Source organism: Zingiber officinale, chromosome 7B, assembly GCF_018446385.1.
Source record: "Zingiber officinale cultivar Zhangliang chromosome 7B, Zo_v1.1, whole genome shotgun sequence".
Lineage (NCBI taxonomy): Eukaryota > Viridiplantae > Streptophyta > Magnoliopsida > Zingiberales > Zingiberaceae > Zingiber > Zingiber officinale.
Genome location: NC_055999.1, coordinates 30197089 through 30217663, shown reverse-complemented (window position 1 = coordinate 30217663; position 20575 = coordinate 30197089). Strand labels below are relative to the sequence as shown.

Genomic DNA, 20575 nt, shown 5'->3' with positions numbered 1-20575 from the left:
AATTTCAAACTACGAGGGACTTATCTGGCAACTAAAAAAACGGTGGGGCAAAAATGAAAATTTTGCATTTTTTTTTTCACAAGACATTATTTGAACAAGAATTGTTCGAAACGAGAATTAGGATCGATATCTGTAAAATGGAAATTAGGAGGCGGCAAAGTGGTAAAGAGCGAAGCTTGGGCATTTGCTGCCTGCCTCTGCGCAGTAATAACCACGAACGGCAGCAGAAGCATGAGCTTGAATGAGTTGGATGTGGAGGCATCTTGGCTGACAGCGTCACGACTGCCACTTTGTCCGCTTTAACAACAACCGGAGCTCTCTCTTCCCTTTTTCTACCGCTGCTGCTGCTGCCCACATTCCCCAATCTCAACTCCTCTCTCTCTCTCTCTATCTCCTTTTTGCCTTCCAGGAGAACAACTCCTGGAACAGCATTTGCTTGGCTGTGACAAGTATGAGACGAGTTAACAGGTAAGAGGCCAGCTTCTTGAGCTGTGATCTTGTTGCAAAAACGATTTTTTTTTTGGGAGGGGCTTCGTTTCTTCATTTGGGTGGTGGTGCTTTTTTGATCTGCTTTTGACTGCTTTTGGATCGGGGTTTTTATCCCGCTCTTAGAAGGATCTGATCCTTGTGGCGAGTGAGATGGTGATTTGGTTGTTATTTTCCTCCTTTTCTTGTTTCCCTTTTCCTTTTGGAATCTCGAATGTTTGATTTTTTGTAAAAGGAGGCGACTTGGGAAATTCTTTGTTTCTTTTCTCTTTACTCGGTTGATTGCTTGTTTCTGGCTTGGTACTGAGAATTTAAGCCCGATGTGATTGGTTGAAGGGATTTACCTCGCATGCGGCATCTTTGAGCAGGCAAGCGAGACTGCTGGGCTGGTGATTGCTTCTCCAGGTTCTTTGTCGATTCTTGGCACTGGTTACGAATTAGTAGAATGAAGGATTTCCCTTCCTGCTTTGGAGAAAGTGGAGTTCAAGTCTCCGATTCCTCGTCGGGAGCCAGCAAGACTACTCAAAATCTGGTAACTTGTCTTTACCAAGCTCAACTCTTTGGCCGGTCGTGTGTAATCAATGTTACATGGAGCAAGAATCTGATGGGGCAAGGGTTGAGCATTGAGATCGACGATTTAGCCAACCAATGCCTCTGCAAGGTGGAAATTAAGCCATGGTTGTTCTCCAAGAGAAAGGGCTCCAAGACCATGGAGGTGGAGGATAGCAAGATAATTGTTTTCTGGGATCTCTCTGCTGCCAAGTTCGGATTTGGCCCTGAGCCTCTTGAAGGTTTCTATGTTTCCATTATCTACAACAATAAGATGATCCTCCAGCTTGGAGATCTAACCAAAGAAGCTTACCGGAAGACTAGTATCAGCACTTCAAATGCAGTATTCATTGCCAAGAAGGAGCATATTTATGGAAAGAAGATCTATTCAACAAAAGCACAATTTTGTGATAATGGTCAATTCCATGAAGTTGCCATAGAGTGTGATACTCTAGGGCTCAAGGATCCCTGCCTTGAGATCAGTATTGACCGGAAACGGGTAATGCAGATCAAGAGACTTGCATGGAAATTCCGTGGCAACCAAACAATTCTTGTCGATGGGCTTCCCGTGGAAGTATTTTGGGATGTTCATAGCTGGCTTTTTGGTGCTCCTTCAGCGAGCGCTGTCTTCATGTTTCAAACTTGCCTTTCATCTGAAAAATTGTTGCCATGGTCTACCACAGAAATTTTCAGGGAGACTCAGCCTCAAGGCCTTGGTTTTTCATTGACTTTATATGCTTGGAAACATGAATAGTTGCAGGAGGATTTTCTTTACTCTCTTTATTTTTATTTTTATTTTTATTTTTGTGTGTTAACATAATCTAGCAAGTAATTTGTTTTTAACAATGAGAGTGAAGATCATTCTCTTATAACTTTGTTCTGTGCCTAGTGGGTCACAAGACTATAAAACATGAATGGATTGCTTCTTTTATTCTCTTTTGTGATCCATATCTGCTGCTGAACAATGTTTCAAACTATTTCTATGTCCACTATAAAAGTTACTTTGTCTTGTACATTCATTCAATTGTAAGATAACATTAATGTTTCAATACTTCTGCAAAAAGATTATTGTCGTTTACTTGCGTCTTCATTTTGTTAATGGTTCTTTATTTGTATATATTAAGCTGTCATGGATTCCTTGGCATAAGCTTTTATGATCCAACAGAGTGAATGGTTGTTTGACATTGCTTTGTTCCTTGATATTATAATTGTTTGACAGTCACAATCTTTGATCACTAAGGCTGCCCCATCTAATAGGTAAATAAGTTGAGTTGATTAATGATTAATTTTTTGTTCAAGTCGTTGAGCTTTTAACCATGGAGTAAGGGTTGTCGCCGACACCACATTGGATTCAGACCTCTAACCTTTTGTGGAAAGTTCTCCAGATTCAGATCAATGCTAGGAGAAAGATGAATGACCAAGTACTGGTTCTCTTAAGCCCTTTCCTAATGGTTACAAACAGATTTGTTAGTAGTAGCTGTAATGTTTTTGAGACGACTCTTGTGGTTATAAAGTTTGATGGTCTCTTTTACCGTCACAAGAAGTTATAGTGAGTTTTCGATATTTGCTTGTCAAAGATATTGGACTTGGGATCAAGTAGTGAAATGGAAGATTGTATGTTTAGTATGTTTTAATGTGGTAATAGCCTTTGAATTTGTAGTTTTCTTTCAGATGGCTTCTTCTTGTTCTTGGTTTGACTTCTTTGTTTCTTGATGGTTATCAGATTCGGACTGAAACTAAGGCTTTGTGAAAACCTTGGTCAGCGTCGTATGTGATGCCTTTTTTGATATGTTATGGCATATTATGTATCTCAATTTTATTTTATTTTATTTTATTTTATTTATTTTTATAAAAGGGCATCTCCTTTTAAAAAAATATCAAAAGGATGCTCCATTTATACTCTTCTGTCGAAAATACTTTGCGCTTCATTTGAATAAAAAGGAATATTCTTTTTGATTTTATGTAGTTTATTCAAAAAAGTAATTGAAACTATTTTACTTTATTGTTCCCTATATTAGCATTAAATTGAGAAATGGAACTTCCCAAATTTGTTTGAGAAAAAACGCTGTTTTTAAGAGGAAAAAAAATTGCCACTTCTCTATGACCCTATGCAATAAAAAAAAATTTGGCTATAATTTTTTTCATTCTTTTATTTTTTTTTAATAAAATACATTTTCATGGATTTTATTTAAAAATAAATAAAGTTTAAAAAAGATTTAGTCAATCTTCAATTTAATTATCATATCAAAATAGTACAATTTCATCACTAAATATTATTTCAGCAATCCACTCACATCATACCATATTAAAAAAGAATATTCTAATTTTCTTATTCATAATTTAATTATTAACATACATTTAAATTTATTAATATTTTTATTTGATATTTAAGATTAATACTTCATTAATAAAAAGTTAATTTTTTTAAAATTCAACATTCAACTATAATTTATATTTATAAATATAAATTAAATGTTTACAAATATACTTAATAAAATTTAAATATGTTACTAAACACCCTTAATTTAAATTTATAATAAATAATAATTATATTTAAATATCCTATAAATAAAGATAAAGAAAATAATAATTACAAATTAATTACATTTAATTTTATTAATTATATAATAAAATTAAAAAAATAAAAACCCTCCCTCCCCCACATCAAATATGATGATGTGAATAGTGGAATCAAAGATGGCGTTGAACTATTCACCACACCATATTTGGTGTACTAATTGGAGCATTTTGGTACTAATTTTATACTAAATTTGATATTTTAGTGATAGATTGGAGATGCTCTTAGAATCAATAATGAAACACAATAGCAAAACTCAATGGGAAAAAAAAATGACATGAGTGTTTCTCATTCTCTGACTAGTCAAAGTAGTGCCTTATTTGAAATTTTGTATCTAAATGACATCTAATCCCCTATAAAATGATATAGATACACCTTTGACATATATATACATTTGACATGCGTAATATTGTCTTTTTCCTGTCTAATTTTATCACGTTCTAGCATATGCTGTTACAACTACAATAACAATGTAGCAGCTATGAACATATAATTACTAAAACGTTGTAATTACAATTATAATGTTATAGTTGCTAAACTATAATATTATAGTAACTGCTACAAAGTTGTAACAATTACTATAACTACAATTTATGTATAAGAGGAATGAAATTGATTTTTTAATTGGGAGAAGAGTGACAATCCCATTGATAAGTTGTTTGCTCAAAAATTTTAAAGTCTAAACTTGTAAACCTTAAAACGAACTAATCGATGAACTTTTGTTGTGTGTATACTACATGTTTCAAGTGATCAATGAGTAATTGAATAGTTATGATTTATCCTTCTCAAATTTGATGAGATAATTAAGAAATAGACTACATATTTAGGATATATCTACTATATTAAATGTCTTTTTAACACTAATAAAAGAAGTAAAACATTAAAAAAAGTATAACATTAAAAGAGAAATTTATATGTCCAAATAATTCAACAATTAATTAAATAATTATGATATATTAAATTCATCATTCTTAGTTGTAACAGCTATTATAGCTACTATAATACAGAGTTTTATTATCTGATTGAAGTAGCTACGATTTTCTAGGTGCTACAATGTGATCGGATTTAGGCAAAAAATAAGAGGGAATGCACACTCTAAAACTTCCTCATTTGCTATGAAAATTTTAGAAAAATTCATTGCAAAAAATTTTGTGATAAATTTTACAACAAAATTTTTTCTGTTGCAAATAGGTCATCGCAAAATTTTACGACAAAAAAAATAAAAATTTATCGTAAATTTTACAATGAATAATACTTTGTGCCAAAATTCATTACAAACTAGTGATTAATTTTAACATGATTTTTTTTTTCATTACTAAATTTATCACTAAATTTATAATTTTTTAGTGGGGCATGGAGCGTGTGATATCTGTACCATTTTACCAAGTATATGATCTGTCAGGATTCTTTAAACCGCAATTTACAATCTAGAGACTGGATGATATAAGTTGATTGATTGATAGAGATAATCCCATCTATCTAATAAATAAGATTCATCCTAATCAATTAATGGATGTAATAGTCCATCTTCTGAATTGCAAATTAGATGGATCTGTGCTCATATATGACACTCTTTTAATAAAAAATTAAAGTGACATGCTATTTGACAATTCCGATTTTTTTTTTTTTTATCCAAACTCAATCGGCAAGGAACACTGGCCAAAGTCCAAACCATAAAATCTGATCAAATCAGAGACATGGACGGCTGTGAACGAAGCAACACGTTATTATTTGAAATTGATTTTGTAGAGGATCTACAGACCCGACGCTTAGACAGACTTGTATATCAAGTCACGCTCTGGTCAACCGCGAGGGCACGCTCTCGACCACTATCGATGTATACGACGAACCGATTTTTGGACTCCTCGAGTCGTTTGAGCTCCTCGCGCAGCAATCTGCGCTTCTCCGCGACCAAGGAGGCGATCTAACGCCAGTTCCTCCTCAAGCGATCGATGAATTGATCATCCTTCATTTAATCCTCTATTGTTGGATTTGAATCGAAGTATCTGTCGCCCCGCGCAAATCTGTCGATGGGAACGCCGGAATTCCCTCATCTAGGGAAGCATTGCAGCGTCTCCGACTGCAGACAGATCGATTTCCTTCCCTTCACCTGTGATCGCTGCAATCAGGTAACCGAGTTTAGTGGTTCGCCCTCGTGAACTTCTCTCTTCCCTATGTTAGTTTTTCTTTTTCCCGTTTTTTCAGTTTCATAGAAATACCCGGTTGGATTTGAAGATAAGGTTCCTTGAATGCTAATTTTGACGCTAGGGCTTATTCTGTAAGTTGTATTGCTCAGTATTTTGAGAGTAGGACCTTATTTTCATGATTTACAACAAAAATGATTTTTTTTTCTCAACAGTGATAGGAGAAGAGGGATTTCTGTGCAGAACATACTCTGAAATGCTGAGTTGGAAATGCATAGTTTGATCTGCACACTCTACTCCTTCCATAATTCATGATCCAGTTCTAGCTTCTCAACTGATAGATGTAGGAACATATCTTATCTTCATTTTCAGGCGGTAGGTGGCCGAATCCATTGCATAATGCATATACGATATGTGATAGCATTTGCAGTTGGCATTAAGAAGTATTAAATAATGTATATAAGTTGATAAAAATTTATATTGGGGAATTGGTATTGGGGAAATTGATGTTTACTAATAGGCCCTCTTATTAATGATATTACATTTAGGTTCTTATGTTTATAATTTTTGCCAAATTAACTTTAATATATGCAGAAAGCTAGCTTATCATGAATATATACTAAATTTGAAGACTTGTCAACGTTTTGGTTAGCAAACCTACTCATTGATATTTGAGCTCACAAGCGAGATGACAATTTCATTAAATTGCACTTTCTATACCCAGTGTTTAAGTGCTCTTCCCCGTTGCTTAGACTACGACTTTGTCTCATAGAAGTCACCAATAACTAGCCATGGCTTTATAAAGGTATTCACAGTTTCTTTTGGCAAGTCCCATAGATCCTTTTGTTTATATACACCCTGGATAATTGCCAACCACCCATCCCTCCTTTCTAAATTGAAGCATGTATCACCTCTGAGTGAGATGCCTTAATTGGTAATGCAATCTGTGGTAGCTACCAAATCAAATACCTCCAACAAAGCCGTGAGCTTCAGCTTCACTCCTGTACGTTCAATAGGTTGGGAAAGCTGCTTCAACTTCTCTGCAGTTTTACCATGGATCTTTGACTTTGTAAAAGTACAATATTTGATTAATTCTTTCTATTAAGAATCTGTAAAGAATTGTGTAAAGAGGGTTTGTTGCTCCCCTACTGTTTCAAGAAACTACTACCATCAAGACAAAATTGCAGTTTTGGACAAAAATTGTTTCATGTCTTTACACATCCTGGGGTTCTTTAAATCTTCCTATGGGAGATCTCCAAGCAATCATTTGCCTGGGGTGCATTTGACACTATAGGATTAGTTTTTTTTTTCATCTCTCAACATGTTATCAACTAACAAGTATCCATTCCCATTCTCTTCAGAACTCTTCACTTCATTAGGGTTCTTCATGCATCTTCCTGCACTGATCGGCCACAGCATGTGTTTCCCTGTGGAGTTACGAAAACCATAACCTTTGTTTATCTTAAATGGATGCTACAACAACAAAGACTTCTTTGTTTCCAACTTCAACATAGTTCTTTGTGGTGATTTGCAATTTAACCGTATAGGAAGGATCCAATGGCTCATTTATTGAACTAGCACCTTCCCTCCAAGAGAATTTTGTCAAACCCTATTTTGAATTGGAAAAATGGAATTGTGATGTACCTTTTCGCTGCAAAACTGACAGCTTTGCTGCCAAACCCATAAAAAAAGACTTTTGTTATCCAGTCTATTGACATTTGAAGCTTTCTTGATATTTTTCATTACCTCAAGTTTTGAACCTATAAGAGATGTCGATCCTATACCTGTTTGACGACTGCCAGCACCAGTAGTATCCCCTGGAAGTTTCTAATTCTGTTGTATCTTCTCATAGGTTTCTATTGCAACTTCCCAAGCCATTAATTGTTCTTGGTATCATCATCCCGGTGTCTGATTAGTAGTTGCCGCGATATTAGTCAAAGTTTGAACAAATCAGTGTTTATTGCTTATTCTGAACCATTAAGTGGACCTCTACTTGTGATGCCTTGCTCATTTCCTTCATCTTTTTAGGGTGAGCTTGTCAGATTTTTATCAATCGTGTATATTTTTTCAGCACTTGTTGCTGTGCCCAATCATCTCATATGTAAAATGGATATTGTATAGGCTTTTATATTCAATTTGATAAATATTTATGCCCAACTTAAAACTTGAAATAAGGCTCTTTGTCTAATCAATCTCTATACAAAATGACCCCTAATCACTTAATTGGTAATCTTATCAAGTTTTATTGTTTTCCAATGTCATTGCCGATCAAAGTGAGAAAAAAGTGATTTTTGAAATTCCATTGGCAACTTAAGAATTCTTATAGTGATTCAACATAATTTGCAAGCCATCAGAAAAGGTATAATTATCATGTTGCTCTTAGAACCCTTTACCCAAACATTAAAACGTCACACTGGACCACTTGCAGCTAATTGCTCCTGAAAAGTGCAGATACAAGCATGAAAAAAAAACTAAACCTGAGGTGAGGCAATTTAATATTGTGGATCCATATGTGACTTTTTCACAATACATCATGGCACTAAAATCTAAAGTGACCTAGACTGTGTTAGGAAATTCAAACAAAATTAACAACTCGGTTGTCCCAACTAATTGAGGTAGCAACATGGATCTTAATGTCTATGTAAGACTATTGCTCAGTTGTTAAGGGTATTTGTAGTTAACAAGATCTTGGATCAAATTGTACTATTATGCCATTGGTCATTCAGATATCTCTAATTATTTTAATCAAAGTAATCTTTGGTCTCCTTTTATCCTTCATGTCTTCTTCAACTCGTCTAATCATGTAATTCATCAGTCATTTCGAAACTTATCCAAACTGCCTTAATTTGTTTTCATTTACAACTGCTAGAAATAAAGCACACAATCATATCAAAAACAAAGAGATATCCAAGCTGCTTATGCAACTGCATCAGCTTATGCAATGAGGGAATGCATGGTTTTGTTTATGGTCATATAAATCATGCAGGTTAAATCAATGCCTAGCTTGTTGAGGTCCAATTTATGTCCAAATTGATATTGATTTGGTTAAACTAGATTTGTCAGATAGACAAACAAGAAGCAAGTTTTGAAGTATTATTTAGTTCAAGATATTCACTTTTTGTTATGTATCATCACAAACAAGAAGGGAATATTAACAAAGATGACATTAATAAGATCAAAAAATATGGTTGAAATAGAGAGATGCTTTTGGTGTCTTGTGTGATCATCATGTCCATTCTTGGCTAAAAGAAAATTTAATGGCACTATGATATGACTTGCTATACTTTGACCCGAAGTGTTTGATTGTTAGGAAGCAACACATACAAAAAACAAACACAGTATAGATGATAATGCTAAAATGAATACATTTATGGAGTTACTAGAAGTGATATAATAAAAAATATCTAATATTATAAAGTATTAAGTTTAGCTCTTTATAGTTGATAAACTGTGAATACCAACATATTTAAAGTTGACTACTTACTATATGCTATAGTTAGAATTAAATGTATTAGATTGGAAAGTGTAAAGGGTAGTGTGATCATAGAAAAAACTTTGGATTACAACAACAATGGCGTAGAAGGATCTATATAGCCGACCCGAGAGTAACACACTTGACGATGATGATTAATTTATTTATTATATGGATTGCGACAGTTGGTTAACATATATCATGTAATATATTATGTGTTTTGTATTATATTTATCACACACTCTCTCTCTCTCTCTCTCTCTCACACACACACACACACACACACACACACCATTTTCATAGAATTGCAGATCAATTAGGATATTTATCAAATGCTACACGTAAGTTTAATTTATCAGTACTGCTTAGGTTGATTACTTACAGATATTATATGATATATGCAAACTCCTTTTATTTTGATACGTGATTTATGCATTATTGTCAATATAATTAATATTATTTTTTTGACAAAATATGGACCACATTTGCCTCCACATATCTGTCCATGTACTGTGGATGTGTTGTGCAATTTCTCGATTATGCCACTTGCATATACTCTAAAAATTTTGGACACAATTGATAGATTAATGCTCCACATGGGATTAAGCTGTGTTATAATACTCTGGGACTAAAACTCCCTCATTAGATGGGAAATTACTCTCTTATAAAGTATAAGATTGTAACCATGCTAGAGAGGCCACATAAAGTGAAGTTTCAAAAGAATGCTCGAGATAGATACAGGTAAAAAAAAAATAGTAGCGTCAGGTTACTCCAAATCTCCAGCATTCCTGCCTATGGCAGCTTCTCATATGCTGATCAACTCCACTGTTCTAACACTACGACTGGAAAAATGTTCAGTTTATCTTTTTCCCATTCTTTTTCATCTGGAATTAGAGTTCTTATATTTTGTAATTATATTACAAGGTTTGCTGTCTGCAACACAGAAGTTACATCAATCATGGATGCCCTAATGCCAGTCAAAATGATGTGACTGTTTTAATTTGCCCACTATGTGCTAAGGGAGTTCGTCTGGTCCTTGATCAAGACCCAAACATAACTTGGGAGTCACATGTTAATACTGATTGTGACCCTTCAAACTACCAAAGAGCAACTAAGAAAAGACATTGTTCTGTCCCGGGATGCAAAGAAGTGCTAAACTTATCCAACTCCATCAGATGCAGAGATTGTACTAAAGAACACTGTTTGAAGCATAGATTTGGGGCTGAGCACAGTTGTCCAGGGACCAAGAAACCTGAATCTGGTTTTCCATTTGCTGGTCTATTGAGTAGGAGCCAGAAAGGGAAATCACCACAAAGTAGCAGTTCTACTTCCTCATGGTGGGGTTCTGGTTTCATGAATGCAGTCTCAAATGCACGTGCCTCGGCTGAATCAGGCATGCTGAAATTTAGTAATGCAACAGCACAAGCGTTACAGAAGGCAAGAAGTGGAGTTGCAGTAGGCAGCAACAGCGGTGAACTTGTGGAACTGTGCATTCATTGTCAAGCGAGGTTTTCATCTGTTTCTGATTTGATTGCGCACGTTGAGAGATATCATCAACAAAGTTCTAAACCAGCAGTCAATAAAGTGATAATTGATGTTTGCCCAAAATGTAGCAGAGGTTTTAGGGATCCTGTAGCATTGGTGGAGCATGTTGAAAGAGACCATGGAGGAACTTCAATCGCAAAATAGTAAGTTTGAATTCTTTCTACATTCTTTAAGTTTAGAAGTATGCTATATTGCATAGTTATTATGTTACAGGATATGAAATTAGAAGTATGCTATATTGTTTGATTATTATGTTACAGAACATGAAACAATCCTCTATTCTTTGATCCATATATATATATATATATATATATATTTATACATACGATTTTAATATACTGCCTGATTCCAAACTCCCATGCCCGATTAAATGTGCAAGGAGTTCGGAAGTATGAGTAAGTTGCAAACGGAGTTGCGCAGCATAACATTAATCTCTCTCTCTCTCTCTCTCTCTCTCTCTCTCTCTCTATATATATATATATATATATATATATATATATACTTTAGATGCGTGTTTCATTCACCTACCCATTAATGCCACCCAAGATGAGCACTTTATATTAGAGTAAGCAGAATATTAAAGTCACATGCCAACAATTTTACTATTGCATTAAGGCTCTCCTTCATTCATGTATTGATATTGCTTTACTATTTTATTTTGGCAAAAATTTAGATGACACCCCTTATACTCAAAATCATCTCCTATTTTAATTATAATCACGGGTGCCCCATGATTCATAATATGTCTATTATTCTTTTTGCAATGAAATACTTACCTTTACCAATTTGAAGGAATACTTTCTTTTAAATTTCTTCACTAACTTTAGATTACTCCAAGAGAGTATTCACATTTAAATTGAGAAAGAAGAATTATAATTTACATTTGAAAATTTCAAAATAATAAAAATGAAACCGATCACTTTTGCTAACTTTAGATAAAAACTTTCCCTATTGTCATAGTTTAGAAGTGATATAGTCCCCCTTTGATTATAATCAAAATAGGATGTTTCTTTGGTAGTTTTAAAAATAAAGGGCACCATTCTTATTTTTGCTCTTTTCATTTTACCGCCACCTTTATATCTGGCCTATAGTTATTAAAAGCGCTCGTCTCACTGTGCAAGGCATAGCCAGGCGAGCCTCTTGCGCATCGTCACCTTAAGTGTGCGCCTTGTGAGAGGCACCAGATGTTTCAAATTTGTATGGCTAAATATTCATCGATTTCATAAGACCAAGTGCCTTAAGCGTGCGCCTTGTGAGAGGCACCAGGTGCACTTAAGGCGCTTGGTCTTACGAAATCGATGAAGATTCAGCTATACAAATTTAAAACATCTGATGATGATAACAATGACATGATTGAAAAAGATGATGAAGATTTTGATGATTTAGATATTTGAAGTTTTTTTTTAATTTGAATTGTGTATAACGTATTTATTTACTAGTGAATTTTATATTTACATTATTGTTTAGTATTTTATCCACTATAGTTTTGTTAGTAAAATATTTTAGTAGAAATTCTCTATATATATGTTTGAATTATAAAAATTTATATCTCGAGCGCCTTAATTTGATAAGGTGTGTGCCTCACCTTGTGCATTGCGCCTCAAGCCCCACAACACTTGTACGCTTTTAGGCGCCTCACACCTTAAATTACTATGATCTGGCTCCTACTTCTAGCTTGCTTGCAGCTGAAGTTTCTTTTAATGGAGTTGGAACCAGTAATTTCACAATCAAGATAGCCTTTCCTAGTCAATCTATGACTTTCAAGATTATGTATCAAATCGACTCTAGATATTACTATCAAACAGCCAAGTTTAGCAAGGCGAGCACAACTGAATTAAATTTGATGAACAATTCGTACAATTCTCCATTCGATAATATTTCGTTCATTATTCAATTTTAACTAATTCATAATTGTCATTTGTCACATCACTGGTTGAATAGACTTCCTTTTGCAATGATCTAGTTTCTAAAGCATGAGTTGGAGTTGTAACCAATTACTTTCTTTGTTATGTCTCAGGTGTAGTGATTCTTCCTTAAACAATTAGGACCTTGTTAACTTTGTTCTTAAATCATCTTGCGTAATATCTTTTTAGTGGCCACAACATATTGACAGTGGATTGCCTGTAATTGGCTTACGCAAATGGGCTATACCTTTGAGTTATTGTGCCAGACTACCAGTTAATTTTCCATCTGTATTTACCTACTTGCTAATTTATAATATCTACTTTACTAGTATGTCACGTATTTCTTATTATCCTCTTGCAGGACAAATTATTTTTGAGGTTCTCTGTGGAGACAACTAAAAGTTTGTGTTCCAGGAAAATGAGGTGCAAATTAACTTTGAGAATCATCTGCCTTAAGCTATAGGAACGACTCAAGTTGTATCATGAAGTTTTTTTGTCTAATTGTCAAGTGATTTGATCACTAATGTTATTATCTAAACCTTCAAAAAGTTGCTGGGCGGCTAGGTTTTTCTTCCTCTAAAACTATATTACACAAATTTTGATTTAAATTTTGCAATTCTCTTTACACCTGGCGCATACCCTTAGACGCATATATTAAATTTGTTGTGCAGCTAGGTCAGTAATAAATTCTTTTTAAGTTGAGGACAACTGATAGAGTTCTTTTGATAAAACATTTTTTAATATTTTTTTTTTAAATTCCTTTAATTATTAAAAGGAGTATTATCATGCCATGTTTTGATGCTGTATGTGATGGATGATAAGTCAATTGTGTACTTTGTGGCAGAAATGCCTTCTCCAGTAGTTTATTTTGGATTTTATACTAAATCTTGGTACACCAATTGCTTAGTTCAGAACTTTCCAAGCACAACAAAAACTGATATTTTATCCAACTAAATAGAATCCTATTATTATTATTATTATTATTATTAAAATAAAATTTATTTTATTTTATTTTATTATTATTAATTAAATAGTTTTTAACCTTTCTTGATGTGTGTATTTGTCACCGTCTTTCATTGAAAATTAGAATATTTATTAATCATTTAAGTTTATGTTTATATGATTTTAAATGTGTCTTTTGAAATTTGTTCTTAATAAGTTTTATTTTTTTAATATTTTTATTTCTTATGTTCATTTACTTTAATATTTTCATTTATGCATAATATAATATTATAACATAACACATCTCATCATCATATTGTAGAATTTTTTATTAAACTGTAGAAATATATCTTATTATCATAAAAAATACCTTATGTCTTCCTTCATTTCAGTCATTTTATTTATATTTTATATAAGTATCTTTATCAATTTTTTTACTATTTTATAAAAATAATTTTAGATATTTAAATCTTTTAACTATAATTAACCCGACATCTCCTATTTTAATAATTATTGTTTATGTCTGTTACTTACTAAACTTAAATTTAATATTTTTTGACTTTATAAAACCTAAAACCTCTAACTTTCAATATCTCCCATCAAAATTTAAATTTAACATTTTTTTTAGTCTCATTATTATAATTAGAGTTGCAAATAAATCGAACCGACTTGTGAGCTTTACGAGTCGGTTTGAAAAATATTTGATTGTATTCGAATTTATTGAATTCGAATCGAACTCGAACATGTTCAAATTTTTTTTCGAGTCGAACTCGAACCCAAATTATATTATTCAATAGTTCACGAACCGCTTGTGAGCTTTAATATTTTATTAATATAAATTAAATATATATTAAATAAATAAATTTTGAACCTTTCGAGTACCTATTTTTAGCAATAATTCGAATAGTTCGCAGACATATTCGAATCTTTCGAGCCGAACTCGAACATAAAATTTTAAATTTTTCGAGCTTCGAATTGAGCTCGAATTCGAATATATCTTTTTCAAGCCAAATTCGAGCCTTAAAATTTTCAACATATTCGACTCGATTTGATTCGTTTACCCCACTAATTATTATATCTTTTATAAATAATATGTATCATGATAAATTATTTTAAATATATCCAATGGGTTAATTCATAACAGTATAAAAAAAATATAGATTAAGAGTTATCCTTTTGTAACTTTATTTTTATAGAAAATACTTTCATTAATCCATTTAGAATATTTACTCTTCCTTTTTTATTTTTTATATAATTTATCTCAAGACTATATATATAATGAATATTATGTAGAAGTTTTATTTTATTTTCGATATTTTTGATCGATTATCTAAGATAATATATCACTTCCCTCGTCAACCTTTTAAATATTAATCTAAATTAATTTTCAATTATCTTAATTTTTTATTTAATCATTTTTTCTAAAGATATAAATTTCATGGTATGAGTTATAAAGTTAATGCCGTAGTCGAACAAATTTCAACATAGCCCATAAACAGTTGGCATCAGTTGAGATCCAAGCAAATGAGAGCTCATTACCTCATGACTGCTAAAGCCCAAATTCCACGCACAATTACAATTCTAAACGACATCATCTACATGATAGAATTAAATCATCATCGGACTAAGTTTTTCTACTTGCTAATAGTCCTTATTGAATATAGATGGCTAGGAGGTCCTCCCTCTGGAGTGCCAAAATATAAAAGAAAAAATAATCATTCGGTAAGGCTATTAGAATAATAGTATCTTCACAGCCTTGATGCTGCCAGCTTCTGCTGGATCAAGGGCTTGATGTACTCATGGTATCCATCGGGCACAACTGAATCATTTAGTGGATCATTCCATGCCGCCTCATAGAGGTTGGGATACACATTTCCATCAAAGCGACCAAGAATTGAACCCAGATAGTGATCAGTGTAGTTAAACGCATCGACTAGTGCAACAGCATTAAGGCGAAGCTGCAATGGCCATTGATCCATTTCAATGAAGCCGCCAAGTAATTTCAAATAGGAAACGAAAACCATGGAATTGGGAGGGAAATTAATACAAACCTGGGAATATTGAGATCGAAGTTTCTCATTAGCTAGTGCACCTTGTTTGGGTGTAATGTACCCTGTCGTGATGAAATCGCCAAGGTGCTTATGAACCAGAGAGAGAGCATAGACACTGCAGAGAATCTGGAGCACTTCTTTAACTCCACGTCCTTGTATGTCTTCTTGAACCTTGTCAATGAATCTGAGCATGGTAACATGGAATGAAGGCACTTTGTTATGTTGCTTGATGTAAGTTGAGAGAATCATTAAAAGCTTAGTCAGTGAGCTTGAGTTTTGACGGCGCAAAAGGGGGATGAGATTATATACAGTAGAGATTTGTTTTTCTCTGGGATTTTAGTATGCTAGAGCCATAAAACAAATGTTCAAAGAACCAGAATTTATTAAGCTGTACTGTAAAAGTAGGTAGGGTTGTTACTTGGATACAATGATTAGTTGACAATGAGCAATTGCCGCCTCCATCAAATCAGCAGAGAGCTCATGGAAACCTGATTGAAAAATTAGTGGACTGTCAAAGGAGAAACAAGCAGAAACCACTTCAGCAGTTTTCGCAACATTCCAACAATATATATTTGATATACTCAAAACAATATCTAAGGAAATAGAAGGGAACTGACCCCAACTAGATCTGCAGTTATTGGAAAAAATAAAAGTAGGTACAACATAGCTAGAACTTGTTTCCATGGTTATGCAACTTGTACTTCTGGTGTTGGAAGTAGATAGCACGTACACACGCATCTTCTCTATTAGAATGCCAAATGAACACATACATACTCCTATAGACCTGCATGCACCTCTTCATAGATTTAAGTATTGAGGACAGCTGTGGCAGATTTAGGTTGGCACTTCCATAGAAGCAGCAAGGACTTCCACTCCTCTGATTATCGGATTTCTCAAAAGCTTGTAAATAGGTACAGCCATCAACCACCAACTTTCCTGGCTGTAAAATTTGGCTCTTAGCTTTAGTATCACTTTTTGTATTGGAATTGCCAAAACTAAACCTAGATTTAAGCATCAGCAGACTCCACACTATTTACCTTATGTTGGTTAAAGACCTTGCTCAGTCCATATTGATAGGTAGACTTCACAGTTATTTGAAATTAGCTTTAGTAGGACATTTCTAATTGGCCTAGCCTAATTGCAATAAGTATCTTATGAATTATAGGAGAAAGTTCAAAACAGAATATGATAACCATACAGTTTGCAACTTCTTTTATTTTTTAAACTGGAACCCAAAGCAACACTCAAAATTTGTGTTTGGGCATAGAGACCACATGTACCATTTCCATTTCCAATATTAGCACCTAATCTTCACCCACTGGGTAGGTTTCTTCCTCTGTACCCACAAAATAATACATCAGCACCATCTGTTTGGCTTCAACTACTCTAAAACACTCAGTCCACACAAGGAATCAACCTGCCATATCTACACATAGTTCTAATAATCATTGATTCATTGCACATAAACAATGATGTTATGGCGCCCCCAAAGAAATCAGCCAAGAATCAAGATGATATCTGGGTAAATAAGGTGCAATCGACGAGAGAATAAAAAATGAATTAGGATAAATCAAATTTCTCTCCTAACATTAATTATACCGTAAGTCATTCTGCCTGTGTTTGTCATTATTTGGAAATTTAACATCACAAGACAATTCGTATTTTCCAAATTCCAATCCATGTACTTAGTATATTGGTGACAAATTATCCTAGTATTATATTGATTTGGAAATTAAGATATAATGCCAGTTCCCACATTTCCTTACCAACCTCAGATAGTTTCCAAATGGTACTGAACATTTGATTACGGGTGGCAATTTTTGGCCCGACACGAAAATATGATCCGAACCGAACACGAAAAATCAGGTTAGGGTTAGATTTTTTTGGATTCGGTCGACCTGATTGGCACGATTAATAAATGGGTCGGTTCGAGTCAACCTGAAATGACCCGATTACAACCCGTGAACCTATTGATAAATATTTTTTGGTCGGATTATGGTTGAGTTTGGGTTAAAATAAGCATATTTTAATAAAATAGGTCTTTTCGGGTCGGGTTCGGGTTGAGTTTGGGTTAAGATGAATATGTTTTTATAAATGAGTTATTTCGGATTGGGTCCGATTCATGCTGGATTCGGATTGTGGGTCATTTCAGGTCGGTTCGGGTCAAATACAGCTAAACAGGTTGGGTTCGGGTCGAACAATTTGACCCGAAATATTAATTAGGTCGGATTTGGATTTTGATATTTTAACCCGTCAACCTGCCAATTTGAACCTGCCAACCTGAATCCGATCCGAATTCCCACCCCTACATTTGATGAACATAAGCATGGCATTTCTACTATGTTTTGGCTAGTCATGAGAGGATCAATCACTTCATAGTTGCTCCTGTTCGTCATATTCTTTTAAAATTTGGTCACTAATTCGGTAACTAAGATTTTAATATTTTTTAATATAGAACTTGTGACAAAGGCATTTCTAGGAACTTATTGACCATACACTCTGCTATACCAGTCAATTTCCTATAAAAAGGTTCAAATTTAACAACTGAAACAAAAACAAGAATTAAAAAGATTGCACAAAGAAAGACAAGTTGCCACATAAAGTATAATTCCCTTCCTCATCATATACTACACTATACATAGACGCATTTAACATTTTCAGGGATCTATTTGTAGGAGTTTAATAAAAATGAAGAAGCTCATATGCACAGAACATTAACTAACCATCTTCTTGGCTTGGGAACTGACTAATGTCTTTGGCACACTTCACAGCCATTCTAATGGCTCTAGCTTCAAATGCTTCCAGTATAACTGAAGGTTTCAACCAGTCCTCAGCTGCACATGAAGATAAGGATTGCAACTTATTGAAAGAACACTTAAAAGCTAGTGAAACATCCTAGATGAAGATCAATGCAATGTACTTCTCCATAAGCCAGTGTCACCAAACATACATAAAACATGATTTAGACATTTATTTTACAAGTACCATAGCTACACTGCCATCTTTCACTGCTCTTAGCACATTAATTCACTACAAAGCACACCACATCAAATCCAACATATATTTTTTAATAGTTTACGAGAAGCGAGCGAACTATAAAATAACAAGGTTGCATGGTGGTGAACCTCTGCTAATGAATGACTGGAAATAAATCCTTGCTTTGAACAAATTATTATACTGAAAAAAAAGATGTCGAATGATGACCTGTGAGAACATCACATTTGCTCTGCATCAAATGCTGTATTCTTCCCATATATGCTGTTGTACCAACAGGCTGTTTCCCAGTACCTAGTTGAGAAATAGTCTTCATAAGGAACCTTGCCACCTGAAATAAGAAATATAAAAGAAAAAAAAATTAAAGGTCACTAATTTTTTTTTATGAACTATAATGTGGCATGAGGACCACCAGAAGCAGCATTATGAAATACTCTAATTTATGCTACCAATGAAGTCAGCTATTTTAAAGTGCTGTACATATTGAAAGAAACAGCAGATCACAAAGATCAAGTTATCATATCTTTCAAAGCACATGAAGAACAGCCATACACCAAATGTGCACAACTATATTCAACATAAATCTCCTTGGTGTTGTCGAGAATATAGATTATTTAGAAAAGCTCTGAGGTGTAAATTATTCCAGCCAGCTGTCTTGATTATTCTTAGCAAGTTTTGGTTATTCTTAGCAAATTTTAATTATTCTTAATTGTTTACCTAAATTAGTGATTATGCTGTAAATTATTGAGCTGTAAATTATTGAGCTGTAATTATACTGTAAATTATTATAAATACAATCTCAATAGAAGAGATTATTATTCCCTCAAGTCATCTCTTTCAAGTTGATATCAGAGTCATCCTTCCCTGTCCAGAAATTTCTTTGTGCCTTAAGCCAAAACCATGTCTGAACACTCCAGCGAATCCACCACCATTCCTCAGTCCTCCTCACATCCTGCCCAGATAACCACCATCAAGCTGAACAGCGACAACTTCTTACGATGGTCGCAATCAGTGAGAATGTATATTCGGGGCCGAGGAATGATGGGCTATTTAACGGGTGAAAAGAAAACTCTATCGGAAAAAGACCCAATGTATGCTACATGGGATGCCGAAAATTCCATGGTAATGACATGACTCGTAAATTCCATGGAAGAGGAGATTGGCGCAAATTATATGTATTTCCCTACGGCATATGAATTATGGGAAAACATAAATCAGATGTACTCTGATTTGGGAATCAGTCCCAAATCTTTGAGTTGACTCTCAAACTTGGTGAATTGCGGCAAGGAGAAGAACCAGTCACTAAGTATTTCAACTCCTTGAAGAGGATCTGGCAGGACCTTGATCTCTTTGATGCATATGAGTGGAAGATAGTCGTATTTTCAAATTTTTGGCTGGCCTCAATATTGAGTTCGATGTAAGAGGAAGAATCATTGGTAGGAGACCACTACCATCCCTCGGTGAAGTCTTCTCCGAAGTTAGAAGGGAGGAGAGCCGGAGGAATGTTATGCTTGGCAAGAAAGGACCTACGACTATCATTGAAGGTTCTGCCCTTACCTCTACAGGCTCAAACATACGCAGAGGCACTGCCAATCTACGTAAACCAGAAGAAAAGTCAGTTCTGTGGTGCGACTTTTGCAACAAGCCACGTCACACCCAAGAAACCTGCTAGAAAATTCATGGCAAACCCGCCAACTTTAAAGGTAAATCAGGAGAGAAAAATGGGCGTATCTTTCCCACTGCGAATGAGGCAATGACTACTGCTAGCACCATCACAAAAGAGCATCTGGAGCAACTTCTAGCACTGTTAACTTCAAACTCATCATCCAGTACTCCTAATGTTTCTGTGGCGCATACAGGTAACGAAATAATTGCCTTTTCGTGTGGCTTCGGAATTTATGCTCCATGGA

At 34.2% G+C, this 20575-nt stretch overlaps 3 protein-coding genes across 4 annotated transcripts; 2 read left to right on the top strand and 1 right to left on the bottom strand.

Annotated features, from left to right (window-relative positions):
* Positions 1–163: 163 nt before the first annotated feature.
* Positions 164–1970, top strand: LOC122005636. Of its 2 annotated transcripts, none has more exons than XM_042560753.1 (2): positions 164–468; positions 855–1970. In XM_042560753.1, exon 2 carries the CDS (start codon positions 932–934, stop codon positions 1787–1789), a length of 858 nt encoding a protein of 285 aa, XP_042416687.1. In that variant the 5' UTR covers positions 164–468; positions 855–931; the 3' UTR covers positions 1790–1970. The 2 variants fall into 2 exon arrangements, with proteins under 2 accessions (XP_042416687.1, XP_042416686.1); XM_042560752.1 differs by having other exon boundaries at positions 823–1970.
* Positions 1971–5429: 3459 nt separating this feature from the next.
* On the top strand, positions 5430–13409 carry LOC122005635 (zinc finger AN1 and C2H2 domain-containing stress-associated protein 16-like). Its single transcript, XM_042560750.1, has 3 exons — positions 5430–5742; positions 10154–10917; positions 13040–13409. Coding segments are annotated over exons 1-3 (864 nt in total). The 5' UTR covers positions 5430–5643; the 3' UTR covers positions 13041–13409.
* Positions 13410–15129: 1720 nt separating this feature from the next.
* LOC122005634 (peroxisomal acyl-coenzyme A oxidase 1-like) lies at positions 15130–19033 on the bottom strand. The gene is made up of 5 exons (XM_042560749.1): positions 18876–19033; positions 18395–18505; positions 16090–16159; positions 15672–15855; positions 15130–15578 (listed from the first exon to the last, which is right to left on the bottom strand). The coding sequence occupies exons 1-5, from the start codon at positions 18979–18981 to the stop codon at positions 15369–15371; spliced, it is 681 nt and encodes a 226-aa protein (XP_042416683.1). The 5' UTR covers positions 18982–19033; the 3' UTR covers positions 15130–15368.
* Between the last annotated feature and the right edge of the window lie 1542 nt (positions 19034–20575).